At 35.8% G+C, this 26,744-nt stretch overlaps 1 protein-coding gene across 1 annotated transcript in view; it reads right to left on the reverse strand.

Annotated features, from left to right (window-relative positions):
• TMEM131 (transmembrane protein 131) overlaps nucleotides 1-26,744 on the reverse strand; it is a 97,108-nt gene that overhangs the window by 11,256 nt on the left and 59,108 nt on the right. Inside the window, exons 13-32 of the mRNA XM_082784885.1 lie at nucleotides 24,686-24,794; nucleotides 24,181-24,334; nucleotides 23,908-24,078; nucleotides 23,430-23,540; nucleotides 23,209-23,343; nucleotides 22,652-22,756; nucleotides 21,402-21,488; nucleotides 16,524-16,676; nucleotides 16,304-16,379; nucleotides 16,087-16,204; nucleotides 13,957-14,095; nucleotides 13,726-13,835; nucleotides 13,287-13,353; nucleotides 12,196-12,347; nucleotides 11,377-11,519; nucleotides 10,261-10,447; nucleotides 8,954-9,139; nucleotides 5,877-6,035; nucleotides 4,750-5,345; nucleotides 721-896 (exon numbers count right to left, since the gene is read on the reverse strand). Of these exons, the coding sequence (XP_082641011.1) occupies nucleotides 721-896; nucleotides 4,750-5,345; nucleotides 5,877-6,035; nucleotides 8,954-9,139; nucleotides 10,261-10,447; nucleotides 11,377-11,519; nucleotides 12,196-12,347; nucleotides 13,287-13,353; nucleotides 13,726-13,835; nucleotides 13,957-14,095; nucleotides 16,087-16,204; nucleotides 16,304-16,379; nucleotides 16,524-16,676; nucleotides 21,402-21,488; nucleotides 22,652-22,756; nucleotides 23,209-23,343; nucleotides 23,430-23,540; nucleotides 23,908-24,078; nucleotides 24,181-24,334; nucleotides 24,686-24,794 (3,134 nt within the window). The remainder of the gene's footprint in view (nucleotides 1-720; nucleotides 897-4,749; nucleotides 5,346-5,876; nucleotides 6,036-8,953; nucleotides 9,140-10,260; nucleotides 10,448-11,376; nucleotides 11,520-12,195; nucleotides 12,348-13,286; nucleotides 13,354-13,725; nucleotides 13,836-13,956; nucleotides 14,096-16,086; nucleotides 16,205-16,303; nucleotides 16,380-16,523; nucleotides 16,677-21,401; nucleotides 21,489-22,651; nucleotides 22,757-23,208; nucleotides 23,344-23,429; nucleotides 23,541-23,907; nucleotides 24,079-24,180; nucleotides 24,335-24,685; nucleotides 24,795-26,744) is intronic.

Genomic DNA, 26,744 nt, shown 5'->3' on the forward strand with positions numbered 1-26,744 from the left:
AATGAAGTAGATGCACTTTTATCCCCCTCCAGCTAGAACGTCCATCTTTTCTAAAGTTCAAATTTAAGACATGCCAAAACTTAGGCTTTGTTTTCTTCTCTCACCAACCACCTTTGCTTTGTTTGGTTCCATAGTACATGTTTTAGAAGAAAACATTCATGACAAACTGACCACTACACAAGTGGTTAAAGAGCTTTTGTTTATTACCTAGAAGCATGTAAGCTCAGTGAATAAACTAATAGTAGAGGTCTGGTTGCATTGGCAGAGGTAATTAATACCTGTTGACAAGTTACCACCAGCAAACTGACCCTTTGTAACCGATTAAACGCATTGTTTTAGTGTACAGTAACTATTGAGTGAAGTTAGTGTCCATACCTTGTGTTTTATTCTGCACACACAATAGGCTAGGAGCATGCACAGAGATGATTACCACAATTCTGCTGACAACTGGTAGCTTGTTCAAACTGTAGTCACTCAGGCACTTTGTCCCGAGACTACATGATTCAAGCATGTTCACTCTCCTCTTTTGTAAAAGAAAAAACTGAGAAGTGAAAGCAAGGATTGTAAAAGAGGGTTTTTAACATTCTTTCTTTGCTAGGTATTATAGTATATGAAGGCTGGGAGAAAAAAAAGACCCTATTCCCAAGTGCCATACTGCTCTCTAACAGGTGATGGATCCACCTGCTACAAAGGAGTCTCCTTTTTCAAGCAATGCTGTACCTCTTTGAGAAGTGGTTCTGTATCTGGGTTGGAGGTTTCGGTTGTGGTTGAAGAACTGTCATCATCTGCCAAGGAATCCTTCAGTTCATCTTCCTGTTGCTTTCCTTTCCCTCTTCTGTCCTTTTCTTCCCGTTTCTTCTGTGGCTTAGTCTTCCGCTGAAGTGTTTTCCCTTTCCCTGGGGAGATAAGGATGCTTCAGATTTTCAGCAGCAGTACTCTACGATGGACTAGTTCGTTTCATTTTGGTGGCTAACACATTAAAAATCTGAAGTTAATTTTCTGTTATGATACAGAAACATTTACAACCACTTCACACCAAATGTGAGCAATACCAAACTTGAACTCTTATCACCACTGTTACATTTATGTTCCTGAGCCCTACCTCCATTGCCTCTCTGTAGACATGGGGCACCTGGCTACATGCAGCGCTCCTCTGCTATGTTTCTGGGACTCAGTTTGACTGTTTCACCACGTAAGACTATATTTAAACGAGAACTTCAGAAGTTGGTACAGGCTTTATCATCCCAACAAATGAAGAACAGAAACGCTGAGCATGCTTGTCAGTTAAAACAAAACAAAACCTTACAGTAAGACTAGAGTGGAAGAGAAAGATCACTAGCAGTGTTTGCTTGGCAAAGATGCCAAAAAAAAAAAAAAAAAAGAAAATTTAAAATCTCACACCCAAGTGAACTTTCTCTCCTTGACATGTTTTATTCTTCAGGGTCTACTGTTTTAAGAGCTATAGCTAAGCTGACTGTAAAACAGATTGGCCTTGACACATTTAAGTGTTACTGCATCTCAAGGTAGGGAAAATAATGCATTAAGTGTTCTTGAAGCAATCCACGTATAAATAAATAGCGCTACATGAACAATCAATTATGTTTTTCCTGCATTTTCTACAGGCTAACTGAAATGTAGCCCAGTGTAAGCTCAAAATGTGGAGGTTTAAGAACCTTCAAAATGAAGCCAGAGGTCCTGGCTTGCAAAATAGAAGGGTATAAAGCAAGCTCCTGGGGAGAAAAGAAAGTTATTGAGAAAAACATCAGTACAGAGAAACTGTGTGTGCCTGTAGAGTCATCATCATCTTACCATCGCCTCTCGTTATTCTCACACAGGATGAGAGCATTCACAGTACTCTTATCATATCTTTCATTAGACATAATATATGCCCTTACCAATAAGATCTTTTAGATATTAAACTTCAGACTAAGCGTTTTCATTTATAAGCCATGTGGTGCTTGCAGGACAGACTTAATAGTTCACTCCAAGATTCACATAACCTGTGCTGAATAACTGGGTTCGACCCCTACTGGGATTTGTACCAGCTCACATCCAAATTCAGTTTAGTAGAAGAACAACTGTAGCTGTCATATTTAACTTGACAATATGTCTCTCAGGGACAGTTTGTACCAAAACAAATTTGCCTTCGGTACTTTAGTAAATACCAAGGTACATATCAAAGGGAAGTGTCTTCATATTTTCTTTTTCAGACTTAATGTTTTCAGTATCACTAACAACAAAAACATTGTTGATTTTTTTTTTTATTATTTTTTTTTTTTTTTACCATGAATGCAAATAATAGTGTAAATGCAAATAGGTCTGTACATAAGTTTTATGGAGGTCAGCTTCAGACTTATTGGGGGTATTCTACTTTTGCCTCAGAAGGCCTCATTACAAGATTTGCATCCACTTTAGTCTACATTCAGGATTGCTGAGCAGTTTTATGCTCATCATTAGCAAAAAGGAATCTGAAGTGCAGTCATAAAATAAAAATGTAACATGAAGTAGCTGTTTAACAAAAAATCTAGTGTAGTCTTTGCAGCAGTCTACTAGGACCCATGTATTAGGAACGTGAAACAAGACTAAAATCCTGCACAAGATATTCTGACATAGAATTTTAGTTCCAAAGCTGCTGTTTCAGCAAATGTCTGCAACTGGCTCTAGCTATTTATCTAAAGAAAAAGATCGGTATGTGTATGTAGATTCAGATAGATATGGGACTTCCCCTACAGTTTATATTTTTGAAGAGGGCCAATGGAAACAGGCACATTTTATTTCATGTGTTGAGCTTCTCAAAGTCTAGTTATGGTTTATAGATAATGCTGGGGTTTCATATAAAGCTTACCCAAAGAGAAGTCCACGTGAACTTATCTTATTTATTGATCTGAGGTGGCACAGAAGTCAAAAAAAAACCTACCTGAATTGCAAAAAAATCTCATTATATATTTTGCAATACATAACATGTTTAAATATTCAGCATAACACCATGCTAAAACACAAATGATGAAAAGGCTCCGTAATAGGAAGAAAGAAGTGAATTTACCTGAATGCATTTGTGATCAGGAGAAAGTTGGAAAAAGCATAAAAATGAAAGTTGTGCCAGAAAGTGATTCCCATATAGATTGATAAAGAAAGAAGTATTTTATCATTTTTTAGAAAGCTTTCCAAACTGATAGACAGATCAATAGAAGCATCTATCTCAAGAAAACGTATTTAAATATGGTTGAAAAATGTAATCAAAGGTCCATCAAACACTTAGGAGCAACTACTCGCTAAGACAAGTTTCCAATACATAGACTGCTAGAAACTGCTGTATGTGCAAAAACGTTAATGTAGATATCTAACCCATGTTACTTGGATCAGGAATGTTTCTGAAATGAAACTCAGTTGTCCCCACATACTGTGTAGCAGCTCCACTGTACAGCAGTCTTGGAGTGCAAGAATCAGTTTTTTTGGACTGAACTACAAATGGAAGATCCACTCCTCAAACACTCCCAACCCTCCCTGGCATTCGAGTACATGGACTGGACCAGTCCACTGTAAATCCCCTCAGATGTGCTCCACAAAGATGTTGCACCCTCTCTACCAGCCATTTTGCTCTGCGGAGCCCCAGTACTGCACTATTTGCTAACGTAGATGCTACCTATGAAACCTACCTATAGTCATGTAATTAGTTGGAGTACCATTTAGCCCTTACGAAGGGGATACCTGGCAAGCTGGTTTTATCTCTCGAGAGCACTTTTCTTTAATTCCTCCTACCACATCGCTCAGCTAAATTAAAAAACAAAACACAAAGTAGCAGCATGCTTCAGTAGGACCCCAAAACCTCTCGTCACTTCAGTGTCCCATTTGAAAGTCCAAATGCAACATCGTATCCTGCTCATTACTAAAAACAGTGAAGCTTTCTTCTGTTGTTGTGCATGACCATACTTCAGGATGTACCTTCCCCACCTTTCTTTTCTTAATCTCTAATAAATTAAATAATACCAGTACCGTTTCTGCACAACATTGCTAGGATCAAGTGAAAAATTATTTAGAAAGAAACACATTAGGATTAAATTTGTAACAACATAACTCTGGGTCAACTAAAATGGCTAATACAAAAAGCATAGTAAGAAGTTATACTCTAACAAAGGGTTTATAGTAACATGTATTTTTAAGATACGAACATATCTGATGTATGAAATCCAATAAATTGCATTAGACAACTGAAAAGATCCATAAAGAATTAAAACTCAACTCCAACCTCATACAGAGATAATGGTAACATTAATTTGCTGACCACCTGACATCAAGGATTTTCTAAAACAACTGCAAGCCTGAACATGAAGAATTCCATTCCTGAGCAATACCACAAAGATTTATAGAGCTCTCCTCCTCTTTCTGTCCTTTCCTCAACCCCCAGCTCCAAGTACAAAAGTTGGAGGTGGGAGGGATTGATGCTAACCCCACAGGGGAAGGGGCTGCAACCAAAATCATTTTCTTCTTCAGAGGGTCAGATGTCTAAATATTCACATTTGCTTTCATCAGAATGTTCCAAAAAATGTGCAGGAAAATCTAGCACTACATGGAGAACTTCACTGCTGTAAAATAGAAAGAGGAAGTGTTTCAACACACAGATGCATACAGAAGAGTAGGGAAGAGCTATTACCTTCCACACTATGAAAACATGACCTTTACAGTTGATTAAATCTTGTTCTGTGGCTTACATAATGAATCATCCTGTTAAAAAATACAGAATTGTATTACCTTTGTTTTTTGCTAGCGGAGATGGGGGCTGCTCTGTAAACACATCTGGGGACGGGGTTTCTGGGTGGTCAAAGTCTTTTTCCATAGTTTCTATGAGCCCAGTGAGATCTGAGTCCTCTGAGCTGTGCCTTCTGTTGCTGGCACATTCGACATGAGGTGTGTTGAGAAGCGGTAGCTGTGGCAAAGCACTTTCAGTCTGTTGCTCTTGCTGCTGGGGCCCGGATGCTGGGGCTTGCTGGAGGGGCTGCTCTGCCAAAGCTGGTGCCTGCTGTTGTGTTGACTGCTGGTTCTGCCTCGTGCCCTTGGCTCTTTTGCCTGCAGCATGAGTCTGAGATGTGGCACCTGAATCCAAGGTAAAGGGGCCTGTTCTGTTCACTGTTTGCATGGAAGCTGCTTGTGCTGAAGTCCTATTAGGTATGCTTGAACTGTTTTTGGATTTGATGTTTTCAACATCAGGTGCACTTCTATTGCTGTGAAGGTGTGCTGTTGCATTGCATTGTTTATGATTTCCTGCACTGGATCGTGAAGATGAACTGCCTGCTCCATAGATCCCTCTGGACGAGCCGTGATTGGAATCCGATCCAGGTGCATTCAAGCTGAAAGAACAGCAAATGTTTAAATGTACTCCACAATGTTTCCATTCTTCCACATGAAAAAAGAATCATTATGTCCAAAAGAAACCTTTAACTACACTGTTCTTGGCAAATAATCAATAAAAAGGTTGAGAACTTGTTTGACAAGTCAGTAGTTTTTACCATTTCCTGTTCACTTGCTCACTGTACATATAAACAAAAAAAGTAAGATGGCATTCAAAATTAATGGAAGAAAAGAAGCCTGCCTTTAAAAAAAAATTAGACCCCAAAGGTAGGAAATTCTGGCCTGCTTTTTTTTTGCAGTTTATACCTCCCATTTTTCTAGAGCATAACCAGAAAATTTTGTGGGGTTTGCTTTTAGAAAGAGATGAATAATCCTCTCAACCACAAAGTCCATTTTAGAACTCATCTTCCACCCATGGGAGACTAATAATTCATTCATCTGTTCAAAAGAACGTATTACTTTTTAACTGGCCTTATAACTGAAGAGGAAAAAATAAAAAGGCAAAAAGAAAAAAAGAAACATGTACTTACTTTCCATCAGACGAAATTCCAACTATTCTCCTGAGATCAAGTGGCCTTCCCATATCAAATGGTGGGCTTGAGGCCTCAAAAGACAAGCGTCTCCTAAATGGCTCCCAAATTCCTTGAGCTTCTAGATAGGCTGTTCCAATTACCAAGAGAAAGAGCACACTGCAGAGTAGAGAGGCAGTCATTTAAGTATTTCTATGTTTTGAGTATTTTAAGGTTAATGACGTTAATTACACATGATGAAAAGTTTGTATCTTACATAAAAAAGCTGAAAACTGCATCCAAACCACATTTCTGTCTAAAAGAAAAAAATTACAGAAGTCTAGCATAATATGCACATCAATAATACTGAGAATAAAGGTTAAAGATGCAAATCTGATATGAAGTCCCCAATTATATTAACCCAAATTTTAAAAAAGATACAATCAAAATATTAAAATGGCATCCAAGTGGCCAGCAGCTCTCACAGACCGCTGGTGTAATTCTGTTTTAAAAGCAGAGATCCTCCATAGATAATTGTGCTGCTGTTCAGAGAACTAAAATTTAGCATTATTATGTCAAGTTTTACAACTAATTGCATCTGCTGCAGTCGTGTTTAGGAGTTCTCCACTTACATAACACACTGCAGCAAACTGTATTTCTGATGAAGCCATAAAATCACTGCGGAGACATTCAGCACAGCGCTATGGAGTACATCTTCTAAAAGGTGGGAATTTTGGGGTGATGGTGGGGGTATGAGACACACTGTTGATTACTAAAGATTGACTTGCCTATTACCCTAGAAGGTTTATGCAAAGATAACTTCAAATTAGCAACTTCAGTTTCTGTTCTCAGTTCTGACTGCTGGTTTTTGTAAGCCAAATGTATGAAAGAGCATCAGTTCACAGAATAGGATGAGATACCTCTTGCTTAACTTTAGTTGTCTACAAGAAATTTAGTCTAGATATCATCTTAAGTTTTAACTGTCAGCAAAATGCAAGCAACTCTGGAGACCAACTCAGCTGGTTATAGCTGGTTATCAGTGCTTTTTTTCCACCCCAGGAATTAAAAAGGATCACAGACATATAACCTGACAGCAGATGGTAGGAAATATAAATTTAATCCGAAGTGTCAACAAGCGACAGAGAAGGTAAAAAAAAAAAAAATAAGGGAAGTTTTCAGACAAGCTTACACAAACTCCTACGCAAGAGAGCGACGCCTGCCTTGGGTGCTATACCATCAAACATACAATTACTTTTGGAATATAAAGAGTAAGGTATGACCTCATTCACTTTTAAAGTATAATCCATGGTACTATCTCAAAGCTTCATGAGACTGATACCAACAACAGTATTACATCTCTATAGTGCCATACAGACTCGAGATGGAGCACACAGGGGTTTCATACCACACCCCTCAGTGTACCAGTGCTGATCCATTCTGGATAAGAATCCTACTCCCTTTGCGTTAGCAAACTTTGTTGTTTTCAAACAACTTTGAAATTAAAAAAAAGCCACAGAACAAGTCTTGCTTTGTGGTCTTTTTAACTGCACTTTCCTGTCTTGCTGTGGTGGCAACAGTCCATTTTTTATTTGCTTCTTTGATTATAATAATAGAAAAAGATAACTAGCCTAGAGTGTTTATGTCATTTAAACTGGTGAAGAACACCATGCAGTGGGGAATAACATGTTCTAGACACAGTTGTTGGTAACACCTTTTTTCCCTCAAAGTTTTAGCCTGGGGCAAACTATGCATCCTTAGTAAGTTCATAAATAGGACTGGGTCCTTCACACAAGGCCTATCAAGTTGGACTTGAAAACTTGGAGCCACAAGTATGGTACCAATACATGCCAAGCAGTAATTTAGGGAAGGCACCTCAGACAATATTTTATTAAAAGAGAAAGATGAACTAGACAAGCTCGAGTTGTTAATTTCTAGAAATTAGGGATAACGGATAATATGGAACTATGTTAGTGGCAACAAGCAAAACTCTCTATTATGACTTCCTGAAAGTCAGAAGCTATCTGTGCACCCGATCCTTGGAATATTATGAAATGATCACATTAGGACTCCTCTCATTTGCTGAGTTTTGCAAGGAAAAAAAACAGTGAGTGAAAGGATTATTAGTATTCTGTATCATTTTGTAAAGTCTAATTAATAAATACAGTACACATAAAATTACAAACTACACTTAGGAGCTGGCAAACATCATTCACTCTATCAATAAACTAAGCAGATACATAGAAGAAAAATAAGATAAAAACACTGCATTATTTTGTAAAGTGCTGAAGAATAAAAAAGAAAAAGAAGCAAGCTTTATCTTCTCTATTTCTTTTATCAATCCCTAGACAAGGAAAGAGCTTCACCAAATATTTGTATAATGCAGGGCAGCAAAATGGAAAAAATAGTATCTTAATCTAAAAGAAACACAGGAATATTACACCCCTGATTTGCTACAAAGGCTTTGGATAATGCTTCAGATTTGCAGCACACAGGAAAACCACTTTTTCGTCACAGCAGCAATTCATCACTCACTAAAATACGAGTTTAACACTAACTAAACAGTAAAAACACTTGTTGCCACTGATTAACTTTTTATTCTATGGTTTTCTCTGGATAAAGGCAGTGGAAGGCAGTGTCTCATATCCAGTAGACAAGTAGGAAAGCAGTGTTTCTAACTTCAGATTATTCATAACTTCAGACTAAATAATAGACAGGTAGAGGTTAGGCTAGGAAAACACAAAGGAACTTTCAACTCGAGTTTCAACCAGTCATAGCAAACGTGTCACTGAGGGGGGAAAAAAGTGCACCAATACAATGCCCTTCAGGTTCTCAGAAACTCCATTATTAGTATCACCAGTTGTCTGTCACTTGCAAGTGGCAGCAAAGTTAAATTCATCCAAGGCATCTGCTAAGCTCACTGCAGTCATTGCCTCATATCTTTCTAAAGCACAATACTCAAGAAGGATGCTTCAACCTGTACACAAAAAAACGGTTAGCAGAGCTCTAATGCCTGATTTGATTCAAGTTTGGCTGAATCTGTATTCAAATGGTGGTACCTCGTGCACATATACTGATAAGAACAAACATATACACACTACCTCATTATTCCTGAGGTAAGGATGTACAGTGCCAATTCCCAGTTGGGCCTGGGTAGCGCTTCTGCACACGTTGCTAACATATGATATGGAAGGGATGCATTCAAGATAAATACGAATTCAGAGCCTCCTGCAGTGATGAATTTTAATTCACGAATTACTCTGGAAGCTGTGAAATCGGGTGTAAACCTGAAAACAAAGTAAATAATGTTAGAACTTGTCATTTGAGCAGCACAAAAATTTGAGATAATATTCAGCCATTTAACAACCCCCACCCCTGCAATTACTGTCATGACTGGGATTCCATTCAAATATTTACAACAAATAATCCTAGCAGTACAAGTAATAATCATCCACACAATTAGCTTACAAATACTTATGAATACCTTTCAAATACTTCAAGATGCGTTAAAAGTTCATAAACACCTATGCTTAACACATCTGATACTAAGTTACCCTGATATACCATAGGAAAATATAACTGAAATCAAGTTTTGACCAAATCTGCTAAAAAAAAGAGCTATAAATATAGTAAAAAAAATAAAGAAAAACAAAACCACAACAATGGCTATAGCTAAGCAATGGAACTGATCATTATGTGAGCTATAAAGTTTTTAAACATTTCACTTTTAAATCAAAATTGCATACCTTTCCAAAACATAGCTACGTTCCTGTCTCCAACTAAGATTGTTGCAGAAATACTAGCGAAGTTTCACTGCCTGCAATATCTTGTATGTTCTCTTGCATAACAGTACCATCTCCTGAACTATTTAGATACTGTATTATGAACAGCTAGCTTTAAATCGAAGCAATGTTAAAGAATAATTTTTGATGCAGACTTTTTTACAATAATAACTGGCAGAATTAAATAATTGTTGTCATTAAGATACCGGATATAATATTTAAGACTGAAATGCTGTGCATTGTGATGCTAACCCTTACACTAAAGGCACTTTTGTATCTACTGCAATGCACCAAAAACATACATAAATCTCCAGCTCATGTACATTCGTAACCCAAATGAAGGAAGCGTATAAAAAGCTGTATATAGCCCTTTTCCAATGCAGGATAATATCAAAAATAATTCTATAGTCAGTCATGAAAACTTAAGTTCTTTAAAAATCAAGTAATTGTTTGCAAGAAGAGAGAGGTTTCGTGTTTTGTGTTTTATAAAAAAAAAAAAAAACAAAAACAAAATACTCAAAGCTTAAGTAAAAAACCTTAGAATTCAACTTCCTCTAAAAACAGAAATAGGTACACAGAATTCTCAGGTATGACTATTTAGATGTAAGAAGAAAAAAAATACTTACAATATGACAATGTCTTTAGAGGCATTGGCACTTAGTGCAAACTCTTGACAGTTAACTACTTTAAATCCATATCCTTCACATGTATAGCCACTGATTTCCATGGTTTTCACATTAATCTGCAGCTGCCCTGTATTTTCCACTTTAAATGTTCTTCTCAACGTGAAATTTGGTTCCTTGTATTTCATTTCTGGAAAAAACAGGGAAAAATAATTAATATTGTGCTAAATGGATATCCTTGACTATGCACATCTTCTACACCAGGGCCTATGGAAACCTTTACATAAATGACAGAACAGATATTTGTTACCAGACTCTTGTGCATTCCAACTCATCAGGGAAGAAAACAAAAACCCCCAAATGTGATAGCGCTACCTCAGAAAAAAAAAAAAAGAAAAACGTATCTCAGCTGTAAAGTTCTGTGACGTACTGCTTAGTGTAGTAGTATTCAGTGAAAAGTCTCAGCACTTGGAGTATTAAAACTTACTTTTTGTGCCTTAAAAGTGAAATCCATTGTTGAGCTACAACAGCAAAAAAAATCCCTAGCTCACAACATGACTAAGTAACGACTAAGCTTTACTTGAAAAATTTATTTATTTATTTATTTATTACTCATCCCCTCAAAAAAATTCAAACTAATTAATGGCATATCTTGTAAATACACCTGGAAATCCGTAAAGCAATAAAGCAGATTTTAATATCAGATAAAAACTACACTGCTTTTACCAGTTCCTTTAGAAATACAGGTATTCTTGGCCCTCTGCTCAGAAGCAAGCCTGGGGCATGGAGCAGAAAACCTCTGACCCCAGAAAAAGATTTTGCCTGCGATTTAATTTTCATCAAGGAATCAAGGAACATCATATCCTTCCCTTTTCCTTGTTAGCCATATCCATGCAGATTCTGAACATTTTCAGTTTTTCTAATTTTCATGTTAAAATGAAAAGATCAAATATACCATTTTCTGTCTAAATTAAGAAGCAATTTTAATGTATTTAAAGGTTAAAAAATTCTGGCACACTAGAACAGGGAAAAAAACATTTCCACACATACATATTTTAAGTTGCACATGTAAAATGTCATTTATTTTCTGTTCAGCACAGTAGTTCACGAAGTACTCACTTTCTGAACAGTCTTTTAATAGTGCTTCTGTGATTTTAAAGCGTAAAGAACTTCCAGGACCAGGAGGTTTGCCTGCAACCTTCAAGCTCTCAGTCGTTCCCTGTCCTTGTACCATTATGGCATCTATTACAGTCAAATTATTTCTGTATGCAAAAAAAAAGGGGGGGGGGTTGGAAACACTCATGAAAGGAATATGCAGTCTATTGCTTCTGCAAGCTTCTCTACAGAATACAAAGCTATATCCTAGTCCTGAAAGACAGAAATATAAGCAGTCCCACAGGTGATTTCCCACCATAGAGAAGTAGTATGAATTGCCATATGTATAGCCATATGTATAGCATTTGAAAGACTAAAGCCTAAGAAAGCATACAATTAACAGAAGGAAGCATACAATTAATAGAACAATGACATATTAGTTTGTCTTTGATCATCATATCAAAGTATCACATGATACAATAGGTAAATAATTATGCAAACTCTTAAAGGGAAAAATTCCTCTTAAAGGGAAAAATTGAAATTGCAAACTCACATTGCAAATGGCATCTATAAGTAGATACTTTCAAAGCAGTACAGGATGTATTTAAGGAATTGAGTCAAACTATAGCTATGCTAATATATCTGTATTAGCAAGTACATACCAAATACAGCTTAACTACTGCAAAACATGTCAAAATTACATTTAAAGTAAATTTTTCTCCAGACGCGATTCTACAATTAGTCTTGTAAGAGTGATAGTTTCTTATAGACAGTAAGTAAGATTATATAAGTAAATAAAGATGTATCAGAAACTCAAACTCATTTCAGAAATATCTACCATACCTGATAACAATTAATGATGAAACAGTTTTATTAAGAACTGGAGTGAATTTTACTTTGACGGACTTTCTCTCACCAGGTTTTAATAATAGGCTTAAAACTGAATGACGAGCCAAGCCCTTTGTAAGGCCTACAGTGCTCTGTAATGGCTGGACCTTAAAAGAATAGGGAAAACAAAAGCAACACTTGAAAAAAAATGAATTTTTAACACATTTCATAGAACTTTTATTTATATAGAAAGTTATGTTATAGACAAGTGTACTACTAAATGGAACACACTGATTTTTGTTTTTTAAAAGAAAAAAGACTTTTAGAACAACAAATTCAATATTAGTAAATCATCCACTTGACAAGCGGTAGAACACAGCAAGATAGAATGGAGCTAAGCTATACTCATGTGGATTCATAAAACTCTAATACTGGGAGTTGAGAAGGTTTTAAATGTATAGCTTTAAATACTAAATTAACATTAAGCCATTATGTAATGTTTTCTACCTTTAAAATGTCCCACTAGTAAAACATTTTTAAAATATTGTCTTTCCAAAGTAAAGAAAAAAAGGAAAAAAAACTTAGAATAGAAGATCTGTTGAAAAAAGTATATTTTGCCTAGTTTGCTTTTAGATGCATTGCAAGCATTAAATTGCTAACATAAAACTATTGCTAATATAAAACAAATGGAGGAGAAAGTGTCTGTATGTTGGATAAGCAAAGTATTCAGGATGTGGCATACTCTATACAAAAAAATGCATTAAGTTGTACACAAAATACTAAAAAAATATTTTAACAAAGAACAGAACAATGGAAAACTCAATACCTTGCTAATTTTAGAACTACCAAGCGTAAGACTGAATAATCCTGTATCAGTAAGAGAATTAATAAAGCAACAGTTTCCTGCAACTTTTGCAATTCTGTTGTAACACAAGCAAAGTTAAAATGTAACTGTTATATTTGAAGAAATATTTTTCCCATTTCCCAAGTATATACAATGTGGATACATACAATATCCACACACATCCTTCTAAAATTCAACACATGTATGACTGAACTCTTGAAAACAATATAAATGTATCCAAAGAATGTAATGAAATACTTACACAATTTCTGAAGACCTGGAACTCTAGAGTCCTCAGATTGAAATTAGTTGGCTTACTCAAATTAAACCTGAAACACATGGAAGTTGTTTTTTTGTTTGTTTGTTTGTTTCCCAGATAACTGAAGATAGCAACACACTTATACTAAGTACAGACTTTAGCACAAATCAATAGGTTATGGTAGGACTCAAAATGCAGCTGACAGAATCACTTGACTTACTTTATTTCCCCCCTCACCCCCTCAAGTTAAGGAAAAAAAAGTAAACATTGTTTTAGCTCAGCAAAAAATATATTCTATGGGAATTCACCCTAGATTCATTTCCCAACTGGACTAACGATACAAATTCTAGAAGTGGACAACACTATGAACAGTTTGCATTTTTTGTAAAATACATTTTGCTGTACAGTGAAAATACCCTTTGCACTCTAAGACAATACTTACCGTTCTAGCATTTTATCAACAAATGTGGATGGGTTAGAATACAGGGCTACAGGAAGGAACTGAACATACACAGGAACATCAGCTGGATTTTCTAGAAAAATTTCTTCTTCCTAATCAGAAACAGAATTTTTTGTAAAGCTTACATTTGATTAACTGTAATTAGAAGCTATTAAAAATGCAGAAGCTCTTAAAAATATTTTTTAAAATGGTACTACCAACAAAATAACTTACTGATGAACTGTTTGTATTCGTGAGTGGGAAGCTTAACTGGCGTGGTGAACTGAGTATGGAAGGCCAGGCCATTTCTGCTGTAATTTTCAACCGGACATCTTTCTGAAGGTCTGTGTCAACTTCAAATAGAGCATTCAGTCTGGAAAAATAGTTACAAAGCTTACTTTACAGGAGTAAAAAGGCAAAAGCCTGGATAAAAACCACCATGTAAAAAGCAGAGTGCTTAGGAGTACCGTGAAAACAGTATTAGTTTGAGAAATAGTATATCACATTTGTACACAATCAAATAAATTTAAACTCTGCCCATATTTACTGCTATTAAAAACTGCAATAGAAACCCCCAAATATGCTCCAGGAGATGAAGTGAAAAATTCTAAAGATGTTCACAATTTAAATATTGTTGTCAACATCCATCTGTTCTGAATTCTATTAGGGCCTATTTATGGATAAAGATGAGCAGAAAAGACAATAGGACTTCTGTACCGTATCTCTAATCTTTCAGTATTTCTCTCACATTAGTAGTCTCTAGACAGTGAGACAATTTTTATTGTTTGTGAGAAAATGTCTAGCTCTTACTATTGCAGAAACAAGTTTTGAGAATATGATTGAGATTCAGATCATTAAACAGAAATAACCCCAAATATATTTTAAAAGTTTGAGAGAGATTATGTAACAGTGGTTGACTATGACAGTTTGCAAAGGTATAAATAGTAGAAAGGAAAAACATCAGCCCTACTACAGCGTGTTTCTAACACAACATTCAGATATCCACTACCCAGAAGACATACTGTGCATCCATCACACTGTACAAGCGTGAAGTACAGTAAATCTGATGTATGTTAGCTGCAGTGGAAACCATGAAATATGTGCCTATACTCCCATCTAACAAATCTTAATGAAATCTTAATGAAATCTTAATGAATTAGCCACTTGGTGTAAGCTACAATTTTCACAAGTGAATGAAGTCCCTTGCTGTTAGCCAACCTGTACAACAGACTTGACTCCTGTTCCCCCAACAAGCTTTCCAACATGAGCTGAAACAAGACTAGTAGTATTGAGCTCTCCTGTTAGCAAAAGAGACCAAACTTCAAACCTAGAGATGTATTTTGGAGAGACTCTAAATACTCAAGTCAGAAACCCTCTGTATTCAGAAGCATTTTCTCCTGTGCTTGGATAGTGGGTTGATTTTAACACTCTTTTTAAAAAAGCATTATATATTCACTAGAACTGCAACTTAGTCAGAAGTAGTTTTTAATAGTATATTCCTTTACTGTCTTCTTACTCCAGGCGATAAAACACTCCTGTAGAGAATTCTGTTTACGTCAATTTTATTCATGTGTTATTAATATATCAACATTATAACAAAAAAAGTGATAAAAGGAAGTATGTTTTTGTTACTCTATTTAGTTACATAGTCACTTTGGTTTCTACAAATATGTACACATTTTTTGAAATGATAGTCTAGATGTTATCACCACCAAAGACACTTGCTGTTACAGTAAACATCTCTTGAAGCTTAATTGCTTTACATATTAGAAAACAGATGTTTAAAAAGTATATAGAAGCCTACAGAGTTTTCTAAAAAAATAGATAGCCGTTATTAATGACTTTTTATTTAGCATCTCTCAAGGAGAAATACCAGACGATTTGACAATTCCCTGAAGTGATCTCAGAATAGCAGCAATAGAAAACCTTATGAAATCCTAAAGGGATATTGAGGTTACTACTTTAAACAGATTAAACAGAGATACTACAGAAACACTATAATCTCTTTTAGGAAAGTTTTTTCAGAATAGAGACTGTCCTGCTGTTGCCATGTTTTAAAGAACTGCAGCATGCTCCAGTTAATAGTAACTTCTAAGGCTTTGATTGACTAGAGGAAATTATTATTATGAGTATTAAAAGTTAAACATACGTGTTCTCTTTAAGGTTTTGCACAGAAGGCCAAATAACTCCTTTACCCTCTCTCATAGAGGACCACAATAATATATATATATATATATATATATATATATATATATATATATATATATATAATATATATAATAAATCTGTATTTTATAATATCACATGTAACAGAATTATCTAGTGATTTAACATCTGAGGAAGTAACAGGCATAAAACACTTACCTATGGCTTGAGTTCTCTTTTATTTCTGTCCATGCTTTGAATAAGTTCTCATGCAAATCCCAGTCAGAATCCCACACATCATCTTGCATTGATATGCTGTGCTGAACTTTAGATTCCGCTTTAAAAACATAACATTTTTAAACCCTTCATGTAAAATCAATGCTTAAGCAGGAAACAATTGTTTTTTATTTTCATTAAAAAGGTGACAGTTACTTACATTTTGATAGAAAAGGCAATCCTACGTAACAATGATCCCCACATTGTAAACCAGGATCAAAATAAATATTCGCAATCTGCAAAACAGGTAAAATCAGACCAATTAAGAAACTGCACAATAAATCTGATGACCAAAGAAAGAAGGAAGAAGATTTGACTACAGGACACTTGTGCTAAAAACCAGAATTTGTGAACTTGTAGAAATAAGGCAAAGCACAAACCTTTGATTTTTTTCCTGGCTCTAAATCTTCTTTATTGCTTCTTAGCCTTTTATAATAAAACCTTACATCTTCAGACAGGGAGCGTATGTGTTGTATTTTCACTTTCTGAGAGAACGAGTTCATAATGTTCAGGCTCTGGTGAACTACTTTCCCCTAAAGAAAAGAAAGGATGAAAAAGGCTGCATGGCAAGCATCTTCCCTAGCATATATATTTATGTAGACTGGCAAAGACCACAGTAGAGTGGCAATAAACTCAGAATTTAACTGTGCTTTCTTAAAAATGCCATTTGTAACTTTATGGTAGGTTTCTGTGAGTTAGACTTCTTCCTTCATCTGCTTTCAAATACAGTTCATCTCTCTTAAAAAGTACAGCTTAAGGGTTTTGGAGAACTAGGACAACAGTTCTTAATCAAATCATGTTTTGAGAGTGCCAGAGCAGAAACATTTTGGTTTTCTGAGCCCCCAAAAGAGAAACAAGCTTCTTTTAACAGATCTAGGACATAGTTACTACTAGTTAGGAATTATCTTAACAGAGCAGATGAATGAAGCTCCAGGCTATAAACGCTCCAGGTGAGAGACCATTTTAAAACACCCCTTCCTTTCCCAATGAAACTAGGACACTAGGCACTGAAACTACAACATTTAAGAGGAAAACAGTGCATGTTTTTTCCCCACCAAACCCTGCAACTTCTTCTAAGGCAAACATTATTTTATCTTTCAGATACAGAATGTAAGATTTCATAGTTTATAGTATGTCATGACCAGAATCATTGCAATGCTCAAGCTTTATACTCCCCACCCTTTTTAAAGCTCACTCCAGTGTGACCTCACTTGTAAGTCACTGATTCTGTAACCATATTTTTCCTCTTATCTCAAAACCAGCCGTGACAAGTATATGGCAAACAATAAATAAAAGAAGTGAAAGGCTACTCAAGAGTGGTGACCGGTTTTCCAAACTGCATAAAACAAATAGAAGATAGTCCTAGGCATTTAAATTTGCTTCTAACAAACGGGTTTTAATGTTCCCCATAAACCAATATTCCAGTTGTGGTTTGTTGATTTTTATTTGTTTTGTTGGTGGTGGTTTTTGTTTGTTTTAAATAAATTTCTCAAGTGGGAAGATAAAGAGATGAACTTTGCAGGATCAAAATTTAACTGTGGTCTCAGGAAATAATCACATACTGAAACAGTTCTCAATAGCAACAACTGAAAAAAGAAATGAGACAAGAATAATACTCTAAACAGTATAATCCTGTTAAAATGAATAGGAAGCAGAAATTATTATGCCTGAGCTCCAACTACAGAATCCTATGAGTAACCAATTTCCACCAACTGGGCAAGATAAAGGTTCACTAAACAATGTAGAACAAATGAAAAGTAGTATACTGAGACCCTTACACAGAATATCAGCAATTAGACTTAGGTGCAGATACAATAAAATTATAAACAGAAACAGACAGCATGGGGAACTGGGCAGCTGCAGAAGAATTACTTTTCTATTCATTTCTAGGACGTAAGTGTTACTAAAATTGTAGCACCTAGCTATTCCTGGATGTTATAACTGTCAGATTTCTCTACCAGAAGATGGAACTAGAAGAACTAATTCTATTTTAGGCTTATTTTCATAAGTAATAGAAGTATTAGAGAACAACTAGGTGCAAGAGTATCATGAACTCAGTGATCACAAGTTTAGTTTGCCTTTTTCTTTTTTGGATTAATTGCAATCTGCTTTCAGTGTTCTCAAATATCAAAAGAACTAAGTGATCAACTAACAGAAGTAGTTGGGGAAGCTAACTGCTCTGAGAAGCTTGAGGCCTGAACTCAGAAAAGACTCTAGAATTTTGTCAAAGGTGATAACACTCTCTGAATTTATGCTCTCAAACAAAATGCAGGAGCTCAAAGGCCCCCTGAATGAATCATCTTGTGAAAATCTAAGATAGATCTGTAAGTTACTTAGTCATTCTATAAGGATGAAACAGAAGGTTAGAAAATTACTCCTTTATGACTCCAAATTTTTCAGACCAGTTTATTGCAGTATTCAAGTGGAACAAAGATATTGACAAGAATTAGTATGTATTAACTAGGATGCAGCATATAGAAATTGCTTAGTCTATGGTGAAAGAGAAATGAACCATTAAGTTATTTTTGTTTATCAAAGACTCATGGAGCAGTTGATGAATGAAGTTAGAAATAGAAAAGTCAGTGCAATAAATATCCAGATACTGGTGAGGCTGTACAGTAAAATAGGACACACAGATAAAAGATAAAAAGTGACAAATAATCCCTGCAACTGTAGGCATGACTGTTTGACCTTGAGAGTAACAACAGACTTTAGAACAATTTGTGAAGCAGATTAAAAAGGGAGATGGGCTGGGTAATGGGACAAATGTAGCGATGATTTACTGAAGTCCTGCTGCTTAGCCTGTCTTCCCCTGATGAGCCCTATTGCATTACTTTTTCAAAAAGTAATTATTTATCTACTGAACAGGAGGGAAAGCACTTGATAAAATAGCACTGAAAAGGTACTATTTACGAGTACACAACCGGTAAGATCAACAAAAGGTGCTATTGGAAGAAGAGGTGATGAACAGGCAGTGTTCTAAGAATGAAAAAATCAGGATGAAGTAACTCCTATTTACTCAAGTTTACTAAATACTGGTCAATGAATATCTTTTATTAATTGCTTTGATACCAAAAAGTAAGAAGAGAGAAAAGTTTATCTTGCAAAGTTAAGAGGCATTTTCAGAATAGGAGGAAGAGCAAGCTGGCATACAGATTGACCTACTGAACTTGAGTAGGGAAAGTAGATTGAATTCAATAATTGCAAATATGAGATTGTGAATTTAGAACCTCTCTGTTCGAAAAGGCAAAGCAGGTAGAGGAGATGAAGGCCTGTATCTGGTCATGGATCCCACAATAGATTAAGACTATACAGGACAGACAAGGAAACAAAACCATATTTCCACCAATATGCGTTACCTGAGGTATACTCACTAGAGATAATTAAGACTTGCAAAAAAGAGTGTGGTAAAACCATACTCAGATGACAATGTACAATAGTGATCACTCGTTAAGAAAAGAGACTGCTGAAGATGAAAGATTAGAATGATGAGCAGGGAAAAGCACAGCCTGTAAAGTAGAATAAAAAAAAAAAAAACCCTACCTCGTGGCTTTTTAAAAAAACAAAACTACCAACAGGAAGCCACAGCAGAAGCACTGCTCTATACTAATGCCAAAAAAAAAAAAAAAGAGGAGGGAACTAATTAAACTCAAGTACAGGGATGACATGGGATCAATGGTTACAAAATGACAAGGAGTAATTGTGGGCTGAAAATGCAGGAATGTTTGCACCCGTAAGTGCAATCCAGGAGTAGCTTCTTAGTAGGAAGAAGGAAGGCAAGTGCCATTACTATCAAATAAAAGAAAGAGTGAGAACCTTAAAATACTGTAAAAATGCTTAAAGAATTAAAAAAGGGCCAGAGGAGATCTATACCCTTATTTGAAACCAAGAAAAAATGGGAAAAAAATTGTCCTGACTAAAAACAGTGCTGTGACAGTGGGGTTACGCACTGAAGGGAGCCCTGAAACATATGCTCTAAGCTAAACTAAGCATGAAACAGAATGTGTTCACATAGACAAGTCATGTGAGCGGTATACAAGAGACACCTGTCAAATAGGCACCAAGCCAGACATTGCTTCAAGTATTTGTACAGTGTAGATGTGACCAGTCTGTTCAGGAAGGTGCTGTCTATAAGACGTTGATCTCAAAGTGACCTGCAAAAGACAACTCACTACTGACTGCTTGCTGGAATGGGTTACCAAATACAATTTAAAGGTACAAACCCCTCAGATTCAGAATATAGTCAGACAATAGGAGGTGTTTTGTTGTTCTGCCATAACACACTCTCAAGTCAAGTATTTTTTTCCTAAACCTGCACAGTAGTCACAGCAAAAACACTGGAGAACTGTCCCTTTTTTGTATTGCTGCTTTTTCAAAATATATTTAAAGTAGTTCTACTATTTCAGAAAATTGCCCAAGTAGTATTTCCATCCTGCTGTCTGTAACTCCTTTTGCTACTTTTCTTTTTTGGTTTTCAATCTCTCCCCAATATTTTCTATCATAGTATGTTCCCTACTCTATAAAGTCATATGAAGCTCTGACTTCAATGAAATGCCAATTGCAAAGTCAACATCATTCAATCCCCCATACATCTATGGTGATGCTGAATGCCCCATAACAGAAAGGTATTATCTGGTTAATAGCTTGGTGTCTGTAACCCTTGGAGTCTGTAACCCTAAGCAAAGACTCTGCCTTCAGCACTCACTGGAGCAGGGATGAGAACAGCCTCTAGATACTTTTGCAGACCGTTGTAGACCCTCAGAGTTTTCTTGCTTTCATGTTTGTGTACTCCATCACATACCTTCAAAGATATCTACTTTCAGTGTGGAAACAATACAATAATGCCTCCACAGAGATCAAGGAATTCTTACACTGAAACCTCAGTTCATTAGCTAGCTTTGCTCTTTGGCATTACACTTCAGAAATCTGGAAAATGTCTTTAGGTAATTTTCTCAGTCTTTGTGCTAATACACGCAGTAACCACAGTAACTTTAGAATGAAGCTGCAAAGAAACAGTTTTGGGATCATAACAGTATTCTAAGATCTCATTCAAGTGCTCAGTAGAGGAGAAATAGGGATAATTCGTGCTTGGGACATGAGGGGGAAAAAGTGACAAACAGAATCATAAATAAAAACGAATCTCTCCAGTAATTTGACATATTCAAGACGAGAAGATCTCATTCAAGACGGAGATCTCTCTTGAAAAGATAGATAAATAAAAATATACAATAAGTATTTAATGCTGTGACCTATCTTACCGGAAAAGAAGGTGGAAGAAAAACATGTTTGGGGGAGCAAGTAAGAGAGCCTACAGCAATCACTGCCTTCACTGGTATAGTTAAAATCTGGAAGAAAAAAAAAAAGGTAAGTTGAGGAAAAAATGTCAATTTCAGCTTTCACACATCTCTTCCACTTTTAAATTGCATAGAGTAGCAAAACCTGAAATTTTACAATTAATACAGCCTAGGCTATAAACACCTTTAAAACATGGAAACACAGATCAGGATTTCAACATTTTTGAAACAGTCATTTCATACTGTCAGGGAGCACGCCTTTGCTCAGTCATACTTGGCATCGTTCTATGTGGAACACAAAAGCAAAGTTAAAATAAAAGCTCTCCAATGGGGCATTACACAGGTCTCACCTGAGTGGAGCTCACTCTCTTGAAAAGCAGCAGGATGACATATTTAAAATGCATTACTACAAGGGAAGAGAAACTTCCCCAAGAACATTAGAAGTCATGATAAGACCTTAAATTGATGTACACTTAGAATAGGGAGAGTGGAATAATAATAATTAGCAATAATAATATCCTTACTGGGGATGGTTGAAGCTGAAAATAGAAATAGAATGATTTGCAGGGAAAAGAAATAAAAGGCTTCAGGCTCTAAAACTGGAGAGTCACATACACGTGTGGACACAAAGAAAGTTCAAAAATCTCAGTTTCTATTACGTATTGGAATCACCCTCTCCTACAAAAAAAATAACAGGAAAGGGATACGAAATTCAGGATTAACTGGCTGTTCTTCTCTCCTTTACCAACTTCAGTTCAAGATCTGTTTTCATCTATTGTCAGCAAACTGCAGTTTCTCCAAAGCAATTTTCACATAGGGTTTTGACAAAATCCCTTCAAAGTTATAGCTCAATTTCAGTTACTGACAATGTACTAAGAAGTAAATTATAAGTATTTCATGTAAGAAGGTTCTTGCCTTGACGCTCAAGAACCCATACTGTAAAGCATCAGGTGAGACTTAAATGGAAATTTCTGAAAGCCAGATGAAAAGCTTAATATAAGTCATTCTTGTTCCTTATGGGAAGATACAGAGTAGCATTACTGTAGTTCCCTGCAAGAGTTAACCTGCAGAGTTAACTTGACCTCCAGATGTCCCTTTCAGCCTCAGATTCTACCTGATATTACAATCTGTCCATTAATACAACACTTCAAAATTCACACTTAAAAATTAAACACTCCATTTGGACAACACCCATGAGAATACAATAAATATACCTCATAATCTGTTGTGATCTGTACAGCTCCATCATGAATTCCTTCAAGTTCTTTTGCTATTAATTTTACTCTAAACACAGCATAATAACCTGATGTTAGTATCACCTGTAAATGGCAGAAAAGAGAGTCATCCATTGTATTTCATTAAAAACAAAAAGAAATTTCACTAAGAAACACATCCAACCATCACTTATTTCCTTGAACTGAATCAAAATCCAATTGAAACAACTTACAGTGGTAAAAATAAAAATTCAGACACAAATATTTCTAGTGCTGATAAATTCCACTCTTCCCTAATTATAAGCATCACTGAGTTTACAGATATAACTCTCTGAAATTCCTCTTTCAAATTCTTACCAACCTGAAAGTAACACTATTACTTGAAATATATTACTAATAACTTCAAAAAGTTTACATGCTATATCTTACTGAATAATTCTTATGTAAGAATTCTTATTTTCCGTATCCCTTGCTAACATTATTAAAAAAAAAAAAATGCACCTTTTTATTCCCCTCCAAAATCTAGCTTTAAGCAATAGATTCAAAGAATTACTTACTGAAGACTGATCAGATGCAGTAGCATTTTGTAGTTCATGGTGGTTTGCGATTATTGTTGTTCTGTTTCCCTTTTCAGTTGTTAGGAGTTCTATGGCCAAACCATCCCCTATAATATGCCAACTTTTTATAGCCAGCTTAAAGAGAACAAAAAGGTACCGTTTCAGTAACAAGACCAATGTAAAATTTTTAAAAGGCAAGCTAAAAATAAACCCATCCTTACCTCTATCGGATTGCTGTTGATGACTGCAAATAAAATGCTGGTAGCTTCTGTTGCACTCAATATGCCAAAATCTATAAATCGTTCCTCAGTTTTTGGAGGCAGTACAAAGTACTAGAAAGATTGATAAAGGTATTTTAGCATATGTTAAATATAAAATATGCTCAAACTCTACTAAGCTTATTAACAAATTAATAAGTCAAATGTAGGAAGCAATACTGTGATAACCTCAAAAGACTATACATTTTCTACGTATAACTAGAGGGAACAATTTTTTTTATTATTATTATTTTTTTATTTTTAGCAATAACAGAAGTTGCTTAAGGACAGATCTGGTGAAGTGGGTGACATTTTCCATATCTTTAAAATCTGTTGAAATTAAAAAAAAAAAAAGCCATCCTCCCATAGAAGCAGAATAAAGGAAGTCACATGAAGATTGCCTCTAAGTATGCTGGAATAGCTAAAAAATGAAAATACTTACATCTAAAAATCCTGTGTATGCTCGGACAGGTAGGTGAAATTTAGAAGCATTGGTGATAAGTAAAATATTGTTATCTATATGAACAGATGATGTGGAAGGCATAAAATGAAGTGTAAAAATATATCTGGATTCATTAGGTGGAATTAAGACAGGTTTGCTGAAGTTCTGGACCTAGATCAGTGAAGAATGAAGATCAAAGTTAAAATTTAACAAAGTGCAGCATGCTTAAACATTTACTACTAGGTTAAAATGTTCAACCAAAACAAGACTTACTTTAAACATCGGTTTTGCTTCTTCTGGTAACACAACATCATGTATAAGGACTGCAAAATTGAATGTGTTTGTTAAATAGATTGGCCTTTCCACGGACTCAGAAGCACTGTCACGGATGTGGAAGAGTGTAGCAGCATGATCAAATCCTAAGTACCTATTGAAAGAAAACAGTATGAAAAAAATGAAAATTTCAAGTATGTATGTATTTTTAAAATACATATGGAAAATTTCCAATGTCTCATCTAGTCTTCAGCTACTCTGAAAAACAACTCATGCAGGTCACTATGAATCCAAGCCTTCAAACCAGTTTGTGTGTTACTGAGACTACCTCAACTGTTTGTGTAAAAACAGAAAATTTGTACCAGTAGTAGTTGTAGTTCTAAATTAGCTCCAGTTATAGAAAACACAGGTACCACCTCTTTACATCCCTTCACTCCCCAAAAAGGCTGATTTTACCTTCTATATCAGCGTTTAGTTTTTGAACAATGTTTAACTGTAAACTTACCCATCCAATACTTCTGCCTGATATGGAATTTCAAGCTTGGAGTAGCTCTTCTCTTTTGCTTTAACAGTTATCTTCCCAGAAGACTGTGATGCCTTTTTTGCTTTTGATGCTGTAAAAGAATATAAGCCATCCATCAAGGTAGATTAGCATGAGTGAAAAAATAAAAGCAAAGGACTAGCCCAAGTACCACAGAAGAGGAAAATGGATCTTAATGAAGTTTCAATAAGCATCTGACATGGAGTGAGTCTTGGAAGTAAGAGATCTGAATTCATCCCCCTTATACGAGTTAGCTGACATAGCTAAGGTATTGCCCTGGTTTTGTCTGGGACAGAGTTAATTTTCTTCCTATTAGTTGGTATGGTGCTGTGTTTTGGATACAAGATGAGAATAATGTTGATAACCCCTCGATGTTTCTGTTGTTGCAGAGCAGTGCTTACACAGAGCCAAAGACTTTTCACTTTCTCGTGCTGCCCTGCCAGCCAGGAGGCTGGGGGTACAGCAGGAACTGGGAGGGGACACAGCCAGGAGAGCTGGCCCAGGCTGACCGAAGGAATATCCTGTACCACATGCTCAGCGATAAAAACTGCAGAGAATTGGCTAGGGCTCAGCAGCTCAAGGACTGACTGGGCATTGGTTGGCAAATAGTTAGCAATTGCATTGACCATCATTTGTTCTGTGTGTGTATATATATATATTATTGGTTTTAATCATTATTTTCCCTTTATTTTCTGTCCTAGTAAACTCAGCCCATGAGCCTGATGGTTTAAACCACAACAGTTATGTACTTTATGGAAGCCTTGTTCTCATCAAATAAACAAACATGTCCAGAAGGTAATTCAGATCCTAGATGAGCCAAATTCCCCACTTACAGTATGGATATATCCCTCTACACCAGCAGAACAGAAACTTGCGATGGCTAGGCTCTGTATTTACAACTACCAGTTGAACTGCGAGCAGAACGTTGGACCAAGAACACAGTAATAGAAATAGAATCAGAATCCATGCAAGAACCCAGACCACACAAGTGCCAAGAACAAAACTGACAGGTCTCTTCCAGTATCACAGAACAAGCAATGTTATCCTGATGGCAACATCACCAAAATAATCAAGATTCAAATGCTGGTTAGTAAAAATCTCCAGCCCCTAAAGCCCCTGTATGTAGTAGGACAGCTGAAAGAGCAAATATTTATAGCAGGCGGCTTCACTGAAAATAATTCAGTGAGCAGTTTGACTGGACTTTTTTTCCACCTAACAATCCTTTCAAAAATCTACCATGTGTTAGTCAGTATGTCCTCATACAACTATTCCTTGCAGCTGCAAAATTCGGACATATTACCACCTCAGGTTTACAGAGCTCAGCTATTTCAGAATTTAATATTTTTAGGCTAAGGCATATTTAACTCATCTAATAAACTGTACGCTATTCAGACTCTGAAGTAATAAACAAAAGTGATAAACAAATCCTTTTGATGCATACAAATTCTGAAATTACATCTACACAATTCCTACTGCATCTATACAATTCCATTTTTAAGCAATCCAGGCTGAGACTTACAGCACCAACTAGTTAACACAGTAGCACCTGAATAGGTCAACAGCATTCTGACAGTTGATTTAAATCTCTAATGAAAACGGAGGTCCCTTTCTACAAAATGTCAGCATAATATTTACAGTCACACTACGTAGGAAGGAAATGAACCAGCACTTCTTTCATAAAGATGTAAATGAAAGTCGGTATCAAGATATCTATCTTTGTAGGAAAGGTAACAGTGAGAGGTTTTGCCACCCTCACCTGCCTTTTTCTTTAATATGAATTCAAGATAACAAATAAAGCTAGTGTTCACAGTAAGATGCTCAAGCATGTGACAGAACCCTTTTTCTGTGGGCATTACAATATTTATGGGGAGAGGGTGGAATAGTATATTGCATTCTTCTTTAAACTTTGTAAAGCTTGAAGGGTAATCTCAGGGATATACTGTCCTTTAATTTACATTACTGTGAGGAATGTGTCTTTGTTAGGATTTCTCAAAAATACGTAAACAGGCATTTTAATAGGTTA

Source organism: Aythya marila (assembly GCF_965140915.1).
Source record: "Aythya marila genome assembly, chromosome: 1".
In the NCBI taxonomy this organism is placed as follows: Eukaryota; Metazoa; Chordata; class Aves; order Anseriformes; family Anatidae; genus Aythya; species Aythya marila.